General features: G+C 31.7%; 1 protein-coding gene across 5 annotated transcripts in view; it reads left to right on the plus strand.

The window, feature by feature from the left end:
- The first annotated feature begins 1,726 nt into the window (after positions 1-1,726).
- LOC123008985 (transcription factor RFX3-like) overlaps positions 1,727-16,665 on the plus strand; it is a 20,993-nt gene continuing 6,054 nt past the window's right edge. Inside the window, exons 1-11 of one of the 5 annotated variants that reach the window (XM_044405065.1) lie at positions 1,905-2,457; positions 2,508-2,518; positions 2,868-3,030; positions 3,233-3,401; positions 6,696-6,746; positions 7,365-7,464; positions 12,915-13,122; positions 13,211-13,321; positions 13,425-13,912; positions 13,966-14,270; positions 16,178-16,598. In XM_044405065.1, the coding sequence (XP_044261000.1) occupies positions 2,902-3,030; positions 3,233-3,401; positions 6,696-6,746; positions 7,365-7,464; positions 12,915-13,122; positions 13,211-13,321; positions 13,425-13,912; positions 13,966-14,270; positions 16,178-16,598 (1,982 nt within the window). In that variant the 5' untranslated portion in view covers positions 1,905-2,457; positions 2,508-2,518; positions 2,868-2,901. Of the gene's footprint in view, positions 1,847-1,904; positions 2,458-2,507; positions 2,519-2,867; positions 3,031-3,232; positions 3,402-6,695; positions 6,747-7,364; positions 7,465-12,914; positions 13,123-13,210; positions 13,322-13,424; positions 13,913-13,965; positions 14,271-16,177; positions 16,599-16,665 lie in introns of those variants that run through there. The other 4 variants (XM_044405079.1, XM_044405074.1, XM_044405095.1 and 1 more) reach the window with 4 other exon arrangements.

Below are 16,665 nucleotides of genomic sequence, written 5' to 3' on the forward strand. Positions count from 1 at the left end.
TTTTATTTTCAGTAAAAATAAAAAAGTTACAAAAATATAACAAACATTGTTGATAAATAGAATTTTATTTTGTTTATTTCATTTTTCAAAAAAGTCAAATATCTACAAGATTTTGAAAAAAACACACTAAATTAATTTGCATAGCTTTAAAAATTTCAAAAATGCATAAATTATACTCATGCATCATAAAAATGCACAAACACATAAAAAAAGCATGTTGAGATAATTACAGACGCCAAAAACCAAAACTAATTTTTTTATGTAAAAAAATATAACAAACATTGTGGATGAATAGGATTTTACATGTATTTTGTTAATTTAATTTTTCTCCAAAATTTTCAAAACAGCACCGAAATAAATTTGCGTAGCTTTAAAAATTAATAAATGCATAACTTACACTCATGCATAAATATACACAAAAGATATAAAAAAAAACATGTTGAGTTAATTAATCAATTATTTCCAAACTATTTTTTTAAGTAAAAATAAAAAAGTTAAAAAACTATAACAAAAATTGTAGCTGAATGAAATTTTACTTGCATTATTTTGTTTATTTAATTTTTCTATTTTTAAAAAAGTCAAATATCTACAAAGTTTTGAAAAAAAAGCACTAAATTAATTTAGGTAGCTTTATAAACTTTAAAAATGCATAAATTATACTCATGCATGATAAAAATGCACAAAAACTTAAAAAAAATATGACAAACATTGTCGATGGAAGGAATTTTACATGTAAGTAAGTATTTTGTTAATTTAATTTTCCTCCAAAATTTTCAATTCAATTTTTCTCTAAAATTTTTAAAAAAGTTAGAAAATTTTGAAAAAAACGGCACTGAAAAAAATTAGAAAATGCATAAATTACACACATGCATAATAAAAATACCCAAAAAATAGTAAAAAAAGAACATGTGTCAATTAGAGAGATGCTAAAACTAAAAACCTAATGAATTAATTATTTCAAAAGTAATTTTTTTTAAGTAAAAATATAAAAATAATGATGGTAAAAATTAAAACAAACATTGTTAATGGATGAAATTTTACATGTTGAATTTTGTTTAATTTTCTTTCGAAATTTTCAAAAATGTTAAATAACTACAAAAAAAGACACCAAAATTAATTTACGTAGCCATAAAAAAATTTAAAATGCATAAATTAACTCATGCATAATAAAAAGACACAAAAATTTAAAAAAACATGTTGAAAGAATTACAGAAATGATAAAATGCAAAACCTAATTATGTAATTAATCATTTCATAAATATTTTTTTAAGTAGTAAGATAAAAAATTATAACTAATATTGTTGCTAAATAAAATTCTACCTGCATTATTTTGTTTATTTAATTTTTATCCAAAATTTCGAAAGAAGTTAAATATCTACAAAATTTTGAGAAATCAGTTTACGTAGCTTTGAAAAACTAAAAAAAAATATGACAAAAGACAGACTAGAAGTATGTTGAAACAATTATTCAGAGATGCAAAAAAACAAAAACTTTATTAATTAATTATTAAAAAAATTCAATGTGAAAAGAATGATTTATTTGAGAAAATAGACATGCGATTGATTGAGCATTTATGGAGTTATTAAATGAAAAATCGCTTTGAATTTTAGTTAATTAATTGCAATTAAATTGTTGGTCGTCCTGTAGAGGCCATTACACCACCGTCATTTGTTTTAAATCGTTGCCTAGCAACCCCTGTTTATTCGTCGCCATGCCGACAAATAACAAAAGCTTGTCATACGGGAACAGTTGTGAAATCGTTAATAATTAAAACAGCGATTATCACAATTGTGATAAGTGTAGTGTTTTACCGATCGTGAAAGATAAGCGAAAAGCGCGTCGTGAGGTAAGTTTCCCGTGGAATTTCCTCAATTCCATCAGCGCGTCGTATTTCGCTGACGTCACAGCGTGTTGTACCGGGTGTTGTTGAAAATGTTGTAAATCGGGTGTTATATCGAGTCGGCGTTGCGTTTTGTTAGTAAGTTTTGTTCTTTTTCGTGTCGGTTATTGATTGAATTGCGCTCAAAGCCGCCGCGCTCGCCGCCGCTCGCAAGCAGTTTCCTGCATTACCGGCCATGGAGGCCTCGTTACGTTAAATAATCAATAACACAAAGTCGGTCTGTTTTAACAACAATCGGGCCGTGAGGCGATGATCGGCGTGTCATCTGGGGTCCCACTTGGCCAGTGAGCCCCCTGGCCCGTTCCGGAAGCCCGCCAGCTGTCAAATCGTCCGAATCTCATTTTCGTATCCTTGGAGACTGCCCTAGCAACCGATACAACAACATAACAACATTAGGTAAATCCGCAATCGGTGTGTGTTTTTGTGTTTGGTGGCGTTTTTGCGGCACGTGCCCCCGACGACGCCGCCCCCGCCCGCCGCCCCGCGTCCATTAATAACTTTAAATTAGTTTCGACGAGTCAAAGGGCGCAATTAGGGGGGCTGAATTAGCCTAGCAGGTGATCCGAGGATGATTACCAGTCGCAATTTCACCAATCTTATGTTTTAGTGAAGGAAGAGGTGAGTTAGCGGAGCGACAAATCGGGGGACACTCATCCACATTGATCAGGGAAAGTGATCTCACCCTCTAGATTTGTTACCATGGTGGGTCGCTATAGCGATGGGGCCCGATTAAGACGGCCGCGGTGCCAGCTCGTGCCACCCCTAGGAAAATCGCCCCCACCTGCATGACTCACCTGTCCAATTATCTAGGGCCAGGTGGATGCCAATTATGCACACACCTGGCCCCCCTGTGTAAAACAAAGCCTAATACCGAGTTTTAGCGATATTGATATGTACACATCGTTCGAACGAGCCTCCGAAGCATCCTTCGATACGTGCCTTACTTGATCTGGATTGGTTGTTCTAGAGAGGGCATCAGGAGTAGCCTTGGAAACGCAGCCATGGCAACTACAGCTCGATTTGCTGCAGCAGGAGGCAGCAGCAGCCCTCCCACCCCCACGCCAGCCACTTCACCCCCAGCACAGACTCCGGCTACCCAGCTAATAGTACTGCCTGCTAGTTTGCACCAGGTAATTGCGACTTTTGCACATTGTGTATTGATCTCAGTGGGGCTGTTGACTATTGATTTCGTCTTAGTTTTCATTTTGGGTGAGAGGAAAAGTGAGTGTGTTTTTTTGGGGGGGCTTCGATGAAAATTTTCTTCGAAGGGTTTCTGTGCGCGATTTTGAGTTTGTTGGTCAAGGGCGGGCATTTATCTCGATGTTTTGCTAGTCGGGGACTGGAGGGGCTATCGTCAACGGAGTGCCGGTCATAGACGTCTCAGCACTGGAGCAGGCAGCTGAGTCAAGCAACGAGAGCACAGCCACTGCTGAGCAACAAGGGGAAACCCACGATACGGATACCATAGCACAGACTTCGCCGCATTTTATCACAGTCACAGGCAAGTATTTCGTCAAATTAGGCTTAATCAACAATAAAAAACATTATAAACAATTTAACAATTATTGTTTTTACGTTGTTTTTTGTGTGGTGTATAATTGGTTGCCTAACTGAAATTATTTTCCGTATTGCGGGTTGTATAAAAATACTGTGGGTTAGAAGAAAGAAATCGATTTGTATTTGAATTATTTAATAACTAAAGCACGGCTTTTTCTTATAAATTACGGCAAGTACACTGAACTTTTGTTGTTGATTACCTCCAGTCGGAAAGTTGACTTTTCGTTCATTGGCTAAAAAACTGGTCATCATGAAATTAAGTCTAATATTTTGTGTTTGATAAGATCGAAAAAATATTGTCAAGTGTAGCTATATTTATTTTAGAGAATATTTTTTGTGCTTTATTTTTGTTTCCCTAAATTACAAAAATAAAAACGCTAACAGTTATTTTGTTGATTATAGAGGACGGAAAAATGGGTAATTGATAAAGAAATTGGGCACAAATGATTAATTTGTTTTGTATTTGGATTGAAATGAAGTGAGACATTATGCATTTTGGGAAATTATCAAAAAATATTAACTTTATTTTAATACTCTGTTTAGAATTTTCAGAAATGGAAGAACTATGTAATTTTATACATTTTCAAATAAACAAAACATAGTTTTTTAACGTTTAATACTCAAATATATAGTATTTAAGTTTCACAAAAAACTGAATTGTTTTAAAGAACTACATCATAATCGTATATGTAAAAAAATATAAGTTTTCAATAAAACAGCATGGATACCTAAAGGAAATAGCTCATTAAAATAAAAAAATTTAAATGTAGTTCTTGTCATTTTTTCTTGATATTTCTCGGTTTTATGAAATAAACAACTTTTGGTAATTTTTAATAAAAAAGAGGTTCTATGACGGACGATGTTAACTTTTAAAACGTACTAAATAGCATTTTTTATATTAATATGTAATTAAGACAGGAATGCCTAAATTTATTGAAAAAATAGGAAAACTTATGAAATTTAAAATACTTAACCCTGTTTTTGCCTAAGTTTATTGGACATTTCTATTTACAAAAATAATAAAAATTCAAAATTTTTCAAACTGAATAAAATAAAACTTTCATTAACAAATATCCACTTCCAGAATATTTCCGTGTAAGTTAAGATAAAGTAATAGAAACGTTAACCGTTTGTAACAAAATTAATTCAACTGCAAATTTTTGAATTAGTAAAGGTTGCAATGTTGTGTGGAGAAAAAAGAAAACTTCAGAGAAGAGTGAAAGTTTTGGATGAATGTAAAATTTTTTTGTTTTTTTTTTAGTTTTTTTTTAATTTCCTTTTGAAATAAGTTTAATGTTAGAAATCATTAACAGTTACTAACTACATTTTTCCAGCTATGAACATTAATTCCTGTTTTCTCCAAAACATACAAATTTTAAGAGTTTTACAAAAAGTGGGATTGCAAAATTGATTCAAATTCTGACATATAAAAGCATGTTTGCATGAAGGTGTTTATCATCACGTTTTGTTAGGAAGAAATCGCAATCATTCAAAGATTTTGAGTGGATTTTTATAAAATATAATTGTGGCAAGGAAGTTTAATTTGAAAAACAGTAGTACTTAAATTAAAACAAAATATAGCACTTGAAGTTAGATTCAATAGTTTTTAAAGCGGCATTTTTTATTTTACTTAAAAAATCCATAGGGTACCAGATGAAAATCATTTTGAATACGTTGTATTTATCGAGAAAAAAATGAAAGTAGTGTTGCCTTTTTCTAAAACGTTATTACAAAATTTTCTGTTTTCGAAACATAAAAAATACTATGCGCATTTTTTTTCGAAGTACAGTGATGGACAGTGAAATTTGTCCGCCTTTTTCCCGTGAATTCACAAAAATTTACTGCAGTCTGTACTTTATTGTCATGATAACTGACATTTAAATACGTGTTGTCAAATTTAATTAAATTCTTATTCATTTTGGACCGGATTTTCAACCTGAAAATGGATTGGTACAGTTGGAGACAAACTACTTTGGTCGTCAATGTCACTTGAGTCACATTAAATTGTAAAGCATGCTTTAGGACTGTAAACCTTATTTTTAGCTACTGTCAATTGTAAGTACATATTTTTCATAGGAAAATATAATAGCTGTCATTAATTTGAAATTGTCATTCATTTTAACGTTAAAGCTTGAATTACAGAAAAGTGACGGCCAAAGTATTTTGCCTCCAACTGTACTATACCTCAAGCAATGTAAGACAAAGCACAGGTTAAAAGTAGTAAGCAACATCGAGCATTTGGTCAACATGATAAATGTTCATTAAAGTTCTCAAACAAGGTTAGAAAAACCTAAAGACTAATTTACACTTTTAGTCTGTCATGGAAATTGGGTGGACGAAATTCACTGTTCGTCACTGTACTTTCATTAACAGTTCTAGTTTATTCAATAATTTAAAAATCGGTTTGTTTCTTTTCAAGAAATTAGAGAAAGAAATGGAAAAAATAGTTTCTACATTCTCTCAAATAAATAAAAGAGTTTTTGTGATTTTTAATAGTCGAATATTGGGTTTTAATTTCAAAAACTAACATAAAAAGTTAATTGTTTTTATTTTAAACTTCATACACATTTTTTTTTATTTAATAACGGAACCTAAGCAAGCAGTTCATTGAAGTAAAATCCTTCAAATGTTGTAATTAATTTTTTAAATATATTTTTCGATGATTCTTTGTTAATAGTTAAAATGTCCACATTATCAAGTTTTGGTCACCAGAAACTTGTCTGTCAAACGATTAATTATAATTTTGTGTTTAACTGTAACTTTTTTCAAGGGCTTTTAAAATTTAACACACATTTAACAAAATTTTGTTTCAAAATTGACTTAATTAACTTTAACTTAAATTTTTACTAATGTGTTTTTTTTTAATAAGCGACTCGGCACCTGCATTTCCCATACGATTTTCTATGGATTCACCCGAGCAACTCGTTCCCCGTTTCAATGGCCACTTAATTAAAATAAGAACTGTAACTTTTATTAGGGTCTCAACCCTAACTTAAATCTACTTTGACTGATCTGTGTACCGGTTAATAAAGTGGGGTGTATCTCAATTACGTCATTGATCATAAGCAAAGGATTACTTATTAGGGGGTGGCAGGTGCCCGAAACTAATACTTGAGGGAAAAAGTGATTTTTTTTGTTGTTATTTCGGCATGTAACCCATCAAACCTGCATGGTACCATCCCTTATCACTTATCAGTCATCATTAATTAACTTGTACGTAATATTTTAACGCAACCAGAAGCTGCGGCTAGATCATACGCTTCTTTAACACCAGTTCAGCCTGCAGTAGGTAAGCGCACACTTTTCTACTATACAGAGTGATTCAAAACTATTGGACAAGCTCTTATAGGGTGATAGTAATTTTCCTCTACATTTGAGAAGAGTTTTTCCACATTTTAATAAAAAAATAATATAAATGTGCATTTTAGTTTGCAGTTTTGAGTGTTTCAATCAAAAAACCACTCGAGGGATTGTACGGTCCTTTTGAATCATCCTGTAGATCGTCTAGAAAAAAATGATTTTTTTGTATTCTATTATTTTTCGCCGGTCTTTATGTGATGCATGCCTCGTACTTGGCACACTTGGGGTTGGTTGCTTTCACCTGGGGAAGATTACCTTTCCCTTTACACACGCGTGTACACGTGTCGGTCACGCGTCACCTGTACGTCGCGGATTATCCGCGTTCTTATTTGATCATGTCGATCATACGGGGCGACAGGTATAGGGGATGATACATCCTGTTATTTCCACGCGAATGAATGCATTATTATCGAGGAGTTTCGATTGTGATTTTTGGTAGTTGTGAGTCGAACGAACGGCCGAAGAGATGTTCTGTCATAGGCCATGCTACGGTTGTTGATGGTGAAAATGGAAAATTTGGTTTTTGACGAGGTTTGTGGTTTTTCAGTTGCCGACGGTGACACGGTGGCATCGCATCAAAGCTATCACATACAGTATGTGGAGCCCGAGATCTACGCATCCCAAACGAATAGCGGACAGGCACAAATGTAAGCAAAAATTTATAAAAAAAAATTTTTGGTTTATTTTTTTTGCCGTTTTTTTTTGTATTTCTCAGTCAAAACGGTCACTTCTAGAAACTGCGTGTAAATTTTTTTGCATAGAATTAATCAAGTTACACTAAAAGGGTTGTTATTATGTTTCTTTATATCCAAGTTTGCTACGAAAATATTTCTCACCGAAAAAACGATGTTTTTTCGCAATTGTGTTATTCTTTTCGTAAATTATAACAAATTTATTCGATCTAAATTTGAATAATCTTCATTCACTATTTGGCTAATGAATATCCTGTAATAATAATTCATTTACAAAAATTGAGTTATGGGTACTTGAATTTTCCAAAATGTAACGTTAATTTATTTGGGGGTTTGTTAATTTCACGTTAATTTATTTGGGGATTTGTTAATATATTTTTTCAGTTATGAATCAACCTAAAGAAAAATCAAACCTTTAGCTTTGCCCAAATACGATTTCATAATAGTTACAAATTGCAAAGTTATGGATTTTTTCACATCCAAAACTTTTCAAAAAAGTCTAAAAACCTCTAAAACGGATGATTTTAGTTACTCCATAATAATTCTCATAGAATGGCTTGCGGAATTCAGAAACGCAATAAAAAATATAGTTTTCTGTTTAAAATAACAAAGTTGATACCCACTTCCGGTATAAGCGGAAGTGCCACCATTTTGATAATATGATAATATTTTCATTGAGGAGGACCTAACCAAGTATGCAATTTTGTAGATAAATATAAGAATACTTCTAGTTTAGCGGGAATACCATGAATAACTCGGTATTTCCGATTTTGTAAGTTTTATTGTTTTTAGTACACTGGCCGCCAAAATTAACCGAACAGCTAAAATTTTGCGATTTTTCACATTATATTATTTTTGTTATTCTTTGTCGGATTTCAACGAATATTTGTTTGGATTAAAGAATGAAGTTTGCAGAACATTGTAATAAAATTCAATAACATTTCTAGTTTTGTTTTATAAATAAAAAGAGGAGAGCACTGTTTTTTTTATACTGAGCTGTAGTGTGCAACAGCGACAAAATTAAGTTTTTACTTATGTCAGATTATTGCCCGTTCTTTTCTGAATGGGGACCAATTTGTTTCAAAATTTTATTTTCTGGTACCCCAAAGATACAAAACATTGGAAAAGGCGTTTTTTTAATATTACTAAATATTCCTTCAGAAAGAAGGCTACATAAAAAGGTAGTTAAACCGAAAATTATTGCTTATGTCACCAAAACAGCACAATTACGTCTTTGAACACAAAAAATTTTTGAAAAACTTGGAACTTTAAAGGATTACAACAAGTAAAACAGTTAATTATTGGAAACTTCCTTGCTTCTATTTTGACGTTTTGACACATTTGGCCTACTTAATACGAATATTTATTGAAATTGGAAATGTAATGCTTTTTTTGAAGGTTTATATCTCTCATGTCTCAAGAATTAAAACGATGAAAATGTGGTACATAATTCAGAAAAAAACGGACAATAATCTGAAATAAGTAAAAACTTAATTTTGTCTCTGTTGCACACTACAGCTCAGTATAAAAAAAAGTAAAAAAACAGTGCTCTCGTCTTTTAGGTATAACATTTACAAAACAAAACTAGAAATGTTATTGAATTAAATTACAATGTTCTGCAAAGTTCATTTTTTAAGCCGAACAAAAATTCGTCGAAATCCGACAAAGAATAACAAAAAAACAAAAATATTGCAATGTGAAAAATCGCAAAATTTGGTGGCCAGTTAATTTTGGCGGCCAGTGTATTATAATTTAAAAAATTTACGAAAAATGGAATAAATCTCACACAAAGAAATGAATTTATCAAAACGAACGCTTTTTTGCTTGAAAAATAAATAATCAATTTGGCACATTTTTAAAAATATCAAAAAATTTATAAAAGGGCACTGTTTTTGCTAGATTTTCTCAAAATTTCAGGATGGACGTTTAAAATGACTTCAAAAATATTTGACTTCAAAGCGAGCTTATTTCATCTAAAAACCTAACACAGAAAATAATAGCTTTCCACAAGTTTTATTTGTTTAGATTATTATTTAATTAAAAAATTCATTAGTTGAATTAAAAACTGCTTTTTTAATTGAAAATAATAATTATTTTTAAATTGTGAACATTTGTCATGAGTTATTTTATAATTAAACTTTTTTTTTTCTTTTCGTAATATAAAAAATTCATAAAGTAAAATGATCAATGATACTAAATTGATTACATTACTGTATTTTTTTTATGGTTTAGCAACGTACACAAAAATAAACTATTGTAGTGGGCAGTTAATTGCTCTTTATATTTCGTAATTTCATTTTCTGTAAATCGATGCGTTGGTATAGTCTTTCATTAATAATATTTTTATCCTGTAACAAAATATAAACACGTTTTCACGAGATTTCACGAGAAGAGATAATGTTTTGACAGATTAGGGTTTTCGATTCATTTTCCATAAGAAAAATTATTTATGATTTTTCCGATTTGTAGCCTATTTTTTTTTAAGAAAGTGAGTTTTACCCATTATTTTTTTTAATTAGTTAAAAATTTAAGAAAAAAATCACTAAGAATCGGATATTCGGAAAAAACTGGATCAATTCACATGAAGCTGAAGGTGATTTTTAATCAAACGTCGCCTTTATTTAATTTAATTTTTCCAAAAAATTCCAACAGATTTAGAGTTCTCTATCCATTTTAGATTAGAAAAACCGTTTACCACGTTTCTAAAATTTGTTGTGTAAAAATTAGGAAATAGATTTCCAGTCGCTAATTATTTCTGAAAATATTTATCCTAACTGAAAATTTCTTACTGATTCATAATTTTCCCTAAGAAGTGATTTTTACACAAATTTACATGCATGATAAAAGAAATTAATAAATTATTTGCAATTAGTAGCCTTTTTCAGTATTTTTTTACATTTCTAACCTACATTGTAGAACCAAGCTTGTTTTCTGAAAAAAAATAATTGACGAATGATAAAGGACTATAAAAATGTGGCCATTTTATATAAATAAAATTCTTGTATTTTTTTGAGTCCTGCAAAATTTATTATTTTTTTTAAACGGCAACCCACTATGAAATTTTTTTCGACAAAGTCTGTTGTACAAATTACAACGTTGTAGACTTTAATTTTTGTCAAAAAATTTGCTATTAAAAAAGTAACTTAAATTATAAAACGATTTGTTTCTTTCAGTGTTTACTAAAGTAAAATAAAATAATAAACAATGGTGTCAGTTACAGGGTATTTTTTTAATATTGCAAAAATGATAACTACATATTCTACATCGAAAAGTTTTGTTTCGGATATACAGGGTGATAAAGTTTCATTATACAAATTAGAATCAATTTGTTCCTCCGAAACCACTTGAGTTATTTTCACAAAATTTTACAGGTTTTGTGAGCCATTGAAGGCGCTTTTTTATTTTTTTTATTAATATGTGGTTGCAATTTTTCACAATATTAAGAAAACAGCCTGTATACAGGCTGTCCCAACGGTCCGAAAAAGCTCTATAACTTGTTTATTTTAAGAGATATTGACTTTTTCTTTTTTTTTAGATTATAGCTAGCTGTTTGATGTACATTTTAAAAATATTGCGGTTTATATACAGGTTGTTCCAATATTAAAAAAACACTAAAGTTATGTTTTTTTAAATGGAATCTACTCAGTTTGATTTTATTTTTGGATTCTACGCTAAATTACAAATAACTTTTATAGAGGTTGTTCTCATTTATCTGTTATCAATTTTGATTTGTGGCGCTTTTTCACCAGAATTTTTTAAATGCAGGGGTCTGTCTAAAAATTCGTATTTTCTAAATGCTTGCACACAAGTTAAAGTAAGTAACGCCATTTGAATCCTGAATGTTTGCCGCATCTTTTAAGTGTTTATTCAACAACCTGCATGCGCCTACTACGATTTTTTAAACATGACAAATTAAAAATGTCAAAAACTCATTTTTTCAAATGGCACCCTCTATTTATTATTGTACCAATCAAAAGATCTTTTGACAAGCTTTCCATCAATATAAGGTTTGTATAGTCTAGTGTAAAATTCTAAGTTGCTATCCTAAATTAACTAAATTTCAAAAAACTTTTCTGTTTTGGACAATAAAAATCGAGTGGGCTTCTGTCATTGTTACAATCTATCAATTTTATTGTAAAGATTATAAGTCCCAAAATGAATTTTACTCGTCAAGAACTCATTAACATGGTATACAGTTTTGGTGAAGCGGATCGTAATATTTTATTGGCTCAAAGACTCTACAAATAAAAATACCCAAATGCAAGACTGCCGCAAAGTGTTGCATTTAAAAAATTATATAAAAATGTATATAAATTGAGACCAACAACTGCGGAGGATATGAAACAAAGTATAGGCGATACATTCCATTTAATAAATGCAGATATGCTAAGTCGTGTTAGACTATCTTTTAGACGAAGACTGCATACTTGTATTGAAAAAAATGATAATATTTTTGAGCATCTGTTATAAAGAAAATTGTAAAATAGCTTTAATGTTTTATTTTTTTTTTGTTTGTTAAGGTTTTTACATTTTTCTACTAAATTACTGCTTTGCGATATGTTAGATTTTGCGTAATTTTCTCTGTAACTCAATTTTGCTCAATTTTACATTTTCTTCCAGCAAAGAATTTCCAATTCCATACTTTTGTTTATTTTCTGTGCTAATTTTTTTTTGCATAAGGCCCACTCGATTTTTATTGTTCAAAACAGGAAAATTTGTCAAAATTTAGTTAATTTAGTATAGCAACTTAGAATTTTACACTAGACTATACAAACCTTATATTGATAGAAAGCTTGTCAAAAGATCTTTTGATTGGTACAATAATAAATAAAGGGTGCCATTTGAAAAAAATGAGTTTTTGACATTTTTAATTTGTCATGTTTAAAAAATCGTAGTAGGCGCATGCCACTGAGCAGGTTGTTGAATAAACACTTAAAAGATGCGGCAAACATTCAGGAATCAAATGGCGTTACTTACTTTAACTTGTGTGCAAGCATTTAGAAAATAAGAATTTTTAGACAGACCCCTGCATTTAAAAAATTTTGGTGAAAAAACGCCACAAATCAAAATTGATAACAGATAAATGAAAACAACCTCTATAAAAGTTATTTGTAGTTTAGCGTAGAATCCAAAAATAAAATCAAACTGAGTAGATTCCATTTAAAAAAACATAACTTTAGTGTTTTTTTAATATTGGGACACCTGTATATAAACCGCAATATTTTTAAAATGTGCATCAAAAACGCAGCTATAATCTAAAAAAAAGAAAAAGTCAATATCTCTTAACATAAACAAGTTATAGAGCTTTTTCGGACCGTTGGGACAGCCTGTATATTTCAATTTTATAAATGAAAAATTCTTGAAATTGACGTTATTTGAATTGAAAAATGCAAATAATTTTGCAGGGCGTATCCGGTATACACCGTGGGCGAATCAACGACGTTGTACTCGGCCGGTCAGGGCCAATACTACGCCGCCACGAACACCGGCTCCGCCTCCACGGGCGGTACCGTCGGTTACAGTACCACAAGTGGTCACTACGTCGTCCAACAGGCCGTAGACCCCGACACTTTAATCGCATCGACGCGAAACTCCCCTCAAACAACAAACGCTGTAAGACCCCATTTATGCCCCATCCTTTCTGTTTCTATTAACTCTGCTTTTATTTCTTTTTTTTTTCTTTACTAACCGTGGGGTGTAGGAACCGAGCTATGTAGCTACAGGGACCGTGCATGCGACTCAGAGCAACACCGTGAGCAATGAGGAGGTGGGCTCGGCGTTGGGACACGCCACGAGGGTGTCTCCGGCTACAGTAAGTCGTAGTTTGCCTTTTGGGGGTGTCTTTGGTGTCTTTTTCTCGCTTTTTTGCCATTTTTGTTGGGGGTTTGTGTCAATTTTTGTGTATAATTTATTAGGTGCAATGGTTGTTGGAGAATTACGAGACGGCTGAAGGGGTGTCTTTGCCTCGGTCCACACTCTATGCTCATTATTTGCGACATTGTGCTGAGAATAAATTAGAGCCGGTGAATGCGGCCTCGTTCGGGAAATTGATAAGATCGGTGTTTCTCGGGTTGAGGACGCGAAGACTCGGCACTAGAGGCAACTCCAAGTACCATTACTACGGAATTCGGGTAAAACCCGGTTCCTCGTTGATGAATATGGACGAGTCGGGGAATCGAGTCGTCTTGAATACATCGAACGCTTCGGGGAAGGCCCAAGGAACGGTTAGGCCGTTTAAGCGAAATTCGGATTCGTCCGATGCGTCGATTTCCGTTAGTGTTTTGTCGCAACATGTGACCTATTTGGGGGATGGGAGTAACGCGATTCCTGCTTTTCCCGATATACATTTCAACGCTGAGTCGCTACCCGACGAGTGTGGGTATGAAGACGTCGATACTTTGAAGTAAAGTTGAAGGAAAAAAATTAATTGGGGCCAATTATAGCGCATTTTTCCAGGTCCATATATAGGGAACATTTAGAAGCCTTCTTAGATGCCATATTAAGTTTAGAATTTACCACAATAGAGTCGTTGTGGAGGGAATTCTGGCGATCACAATATAATAATAACGGCGACGAATGCGAAGAAGAAAAGTATTTGTCGAAGTCGAAATTGTTCTGTTTGTGTTCGATGGAAGCTGTACAGCAGTTTATGAAGCATGTGGATTTGGTTTTTTATCAAAATTTGATACAAGTTTTGGTACCTGATGTACTTAAGCCGATACCGGCGACTCTCACTCAGTCGATTAGGAATTTTGCCAAAAGTAAGTATCATAAAAACTTGAGTTTCTCAGAAAAAAAATCTCAAAATAAAATCTTAAGAGTGAAAAATCGAGGGAATTGTCAAAATTTTCTCGATTTACTGAGCTTAAAAATGCAAAATACTAAGACACGTTACTAGTTCTCTAAAATTCTTGAAAAATACCTGGAATTCTTTTTTTTTTATTTTCATATTTAAACGTTATTTTCTAAAAGAAATTTGTCTGTAATAAACAATATTCCATAAAGCCCAAAAAAATTCCTCCAAAAGTTTACAAAGTTGTCGTTTTACAATAATTACAGGCGTATTGGGTGTTTAGCAAATGGGAAATCCAAGATCCAACTATTCAAAATCAAAACCTAAAAGTTTACCTAATGTTCTGAACATCAAATAGTTAATTATCTAATTAATTAATTTAAATTATTTAAAAAATTTACAACACAAAACTTTGGGAGTTCTCATTTTATTGAGCTCGAAAATACAAGTTTTATAATTTTTTGAATTACTTTTCTAAAATGTTAAAAATTTTGCAAACGAAAAAACTTTTGTCAGTAAAAATACTCCAAAAAATGCCTTAAATGTCTTTACAATTTCGAAAATTATTATTCAAAAACAATTTCGTGGCATGTTTGATGTTTAAGCAAAAAACAAAACACGAGGATCCTGAAGATTACTTTGGAATTAAAAAAATATCAAAGAAATCATAAGAATTACAAAAAACACAGAAATCTAAACAGTTTTCACAAATTAATTACTGATTAATAAAGTTGCTTTAATACACATTACAAAAATTAAAGCCTTAACGGAATTTTGAGGATTTAAAAAAAATCTTGTTTTATTAAAATTTAAATTTTTAACAATGTTTAGAATTACCTGCAATTCTTTTTACTTCATTATATCCGTATGAAAACCTAAATTTTTAAAAGAAATATTTTCGCAGAATTCTTAAAAACCCTAAAAATGTTCTTTATTCTTAAAAAACATTCAGTGTTCGAAAAAATTTAAACAGTTTTTATTAATTCATTGATTTAATTTGTTAAAAATTATAAAAACCTTAAAAGCATTGTAGAAATTCTTTAAATGTTATTTTGTTGGTTTAAGTCCAAAAATATAAAAACATTCAAGACTTAGATTCAATGATCTTTAATAATACTAAAAAAAAATCGAAAGCTTCAAAACTACTTTAGACATCAAACAAGAAATCCTCAATATAAAAATACATGAGAATTCGAAAAAAGAATCTTCTGAAAGGTAATGTCAAATAGTCAAAAGATATTTCTAGAAATCTAGAAATAAAGATATTTCAAAATCTAGAAATCTAGAGAATTGTCAAAAATTTCCCTTTTTACTGAAAATGCAAAATACTGAAAAATCCAAAATTTTAAGGCAAATTTTAAGAATTATTAGTCCTTGAAAATACCTGGAATTCTTTTTTTGTTCCGTATTTAAACCTTATTTTTTTGAAGAAATTTGATTTGTGTCTGTTACTCCCGAGGAGTGAAAATAAAATTACTTGTAAATTCTTAGAAATTTGCGAAATTTTTATTGACAATTACATGGACGTTCAGTGTTTGAAAAATTATAAACAACTCTTAATTAATTAATTGATTAAAATTGAAAAAAATTTGAAAACTTTTGTAAAGCATCAAAAGCACTTCAGACATGAAGGAACATATTCTCAATATAGAAATTCACAACAATCCTTCGTAATCATAAGAGATTTTGAGGAATTTCTAAAGATTCCTAAAAATCTTCAGAAATGTCAGACATTTTTCTTAAATAGTAAAAAGATATTTGTAGAAATACGAATATAACCAAATCTTTAAATAACATTTGAGAAATCTCTAGTAATTGCCAAAAAATTGGGGCAAATCCCTTTAAATCCCTAAAAACCGCTTTTCGTCTCCCCAGACTTGGAAAACTGGCTGACGAGCGCCATGGCAGGGGCCCCCGCCGGCATGTTGACGGTAAAACTATCCGCCGTTTCGGCCTTCAGCTCGAGCCTTCGCCGCTACACATCTCTCAACCACCTAGCCCAAGCCGCTCGTGCCGTACTCCACAACAGCACTCAAATCGCTCAAATGTTGACCGATTTGAATCGTGTCGACTTCCACAGCGTGCGCGAACAAGCCTCCTGGGTGTGTCAATGCGACAACGAGATCGTTGCGCGCTTCGAAAACGACTTCAAACTGACTTTGCAACAACAAAACTCGCTCGAACAGTGGGCCTCCTGGCTGAAGAACGTCGTCAAGAGTGCGCTGAAACCCTACGAAGGAAAACCGAGCTTTTCCAAGGCGGCGAGGCAGTTCCTGCTCAAGTGGAGTTTCTACAGGTGAAACCCCAACTCACAATTACTCACAAAACTAGAAATCAAATCCTGTCGGATTCGAAAATGTTGT

The sequence above is a fragment of the Tribolium madens genome, unplaced genomic scaffold, assembly GCF_015345945.1.
Source record: "Tribolium madens isolate multiple individuals breed KSU strain unplaced genomic scaffold, Tmad_KSU_1.1 Scaffold_19;HRSCAF=116;Tcas5.2_LG9, whole genome shotgun sequence".
Lineage (NCBI taxonomy): Eukaryota > Metazoa > Arthropoda > Insecta > Coleoptera > Tenebrionidae > Tribolium > Tribolium madens.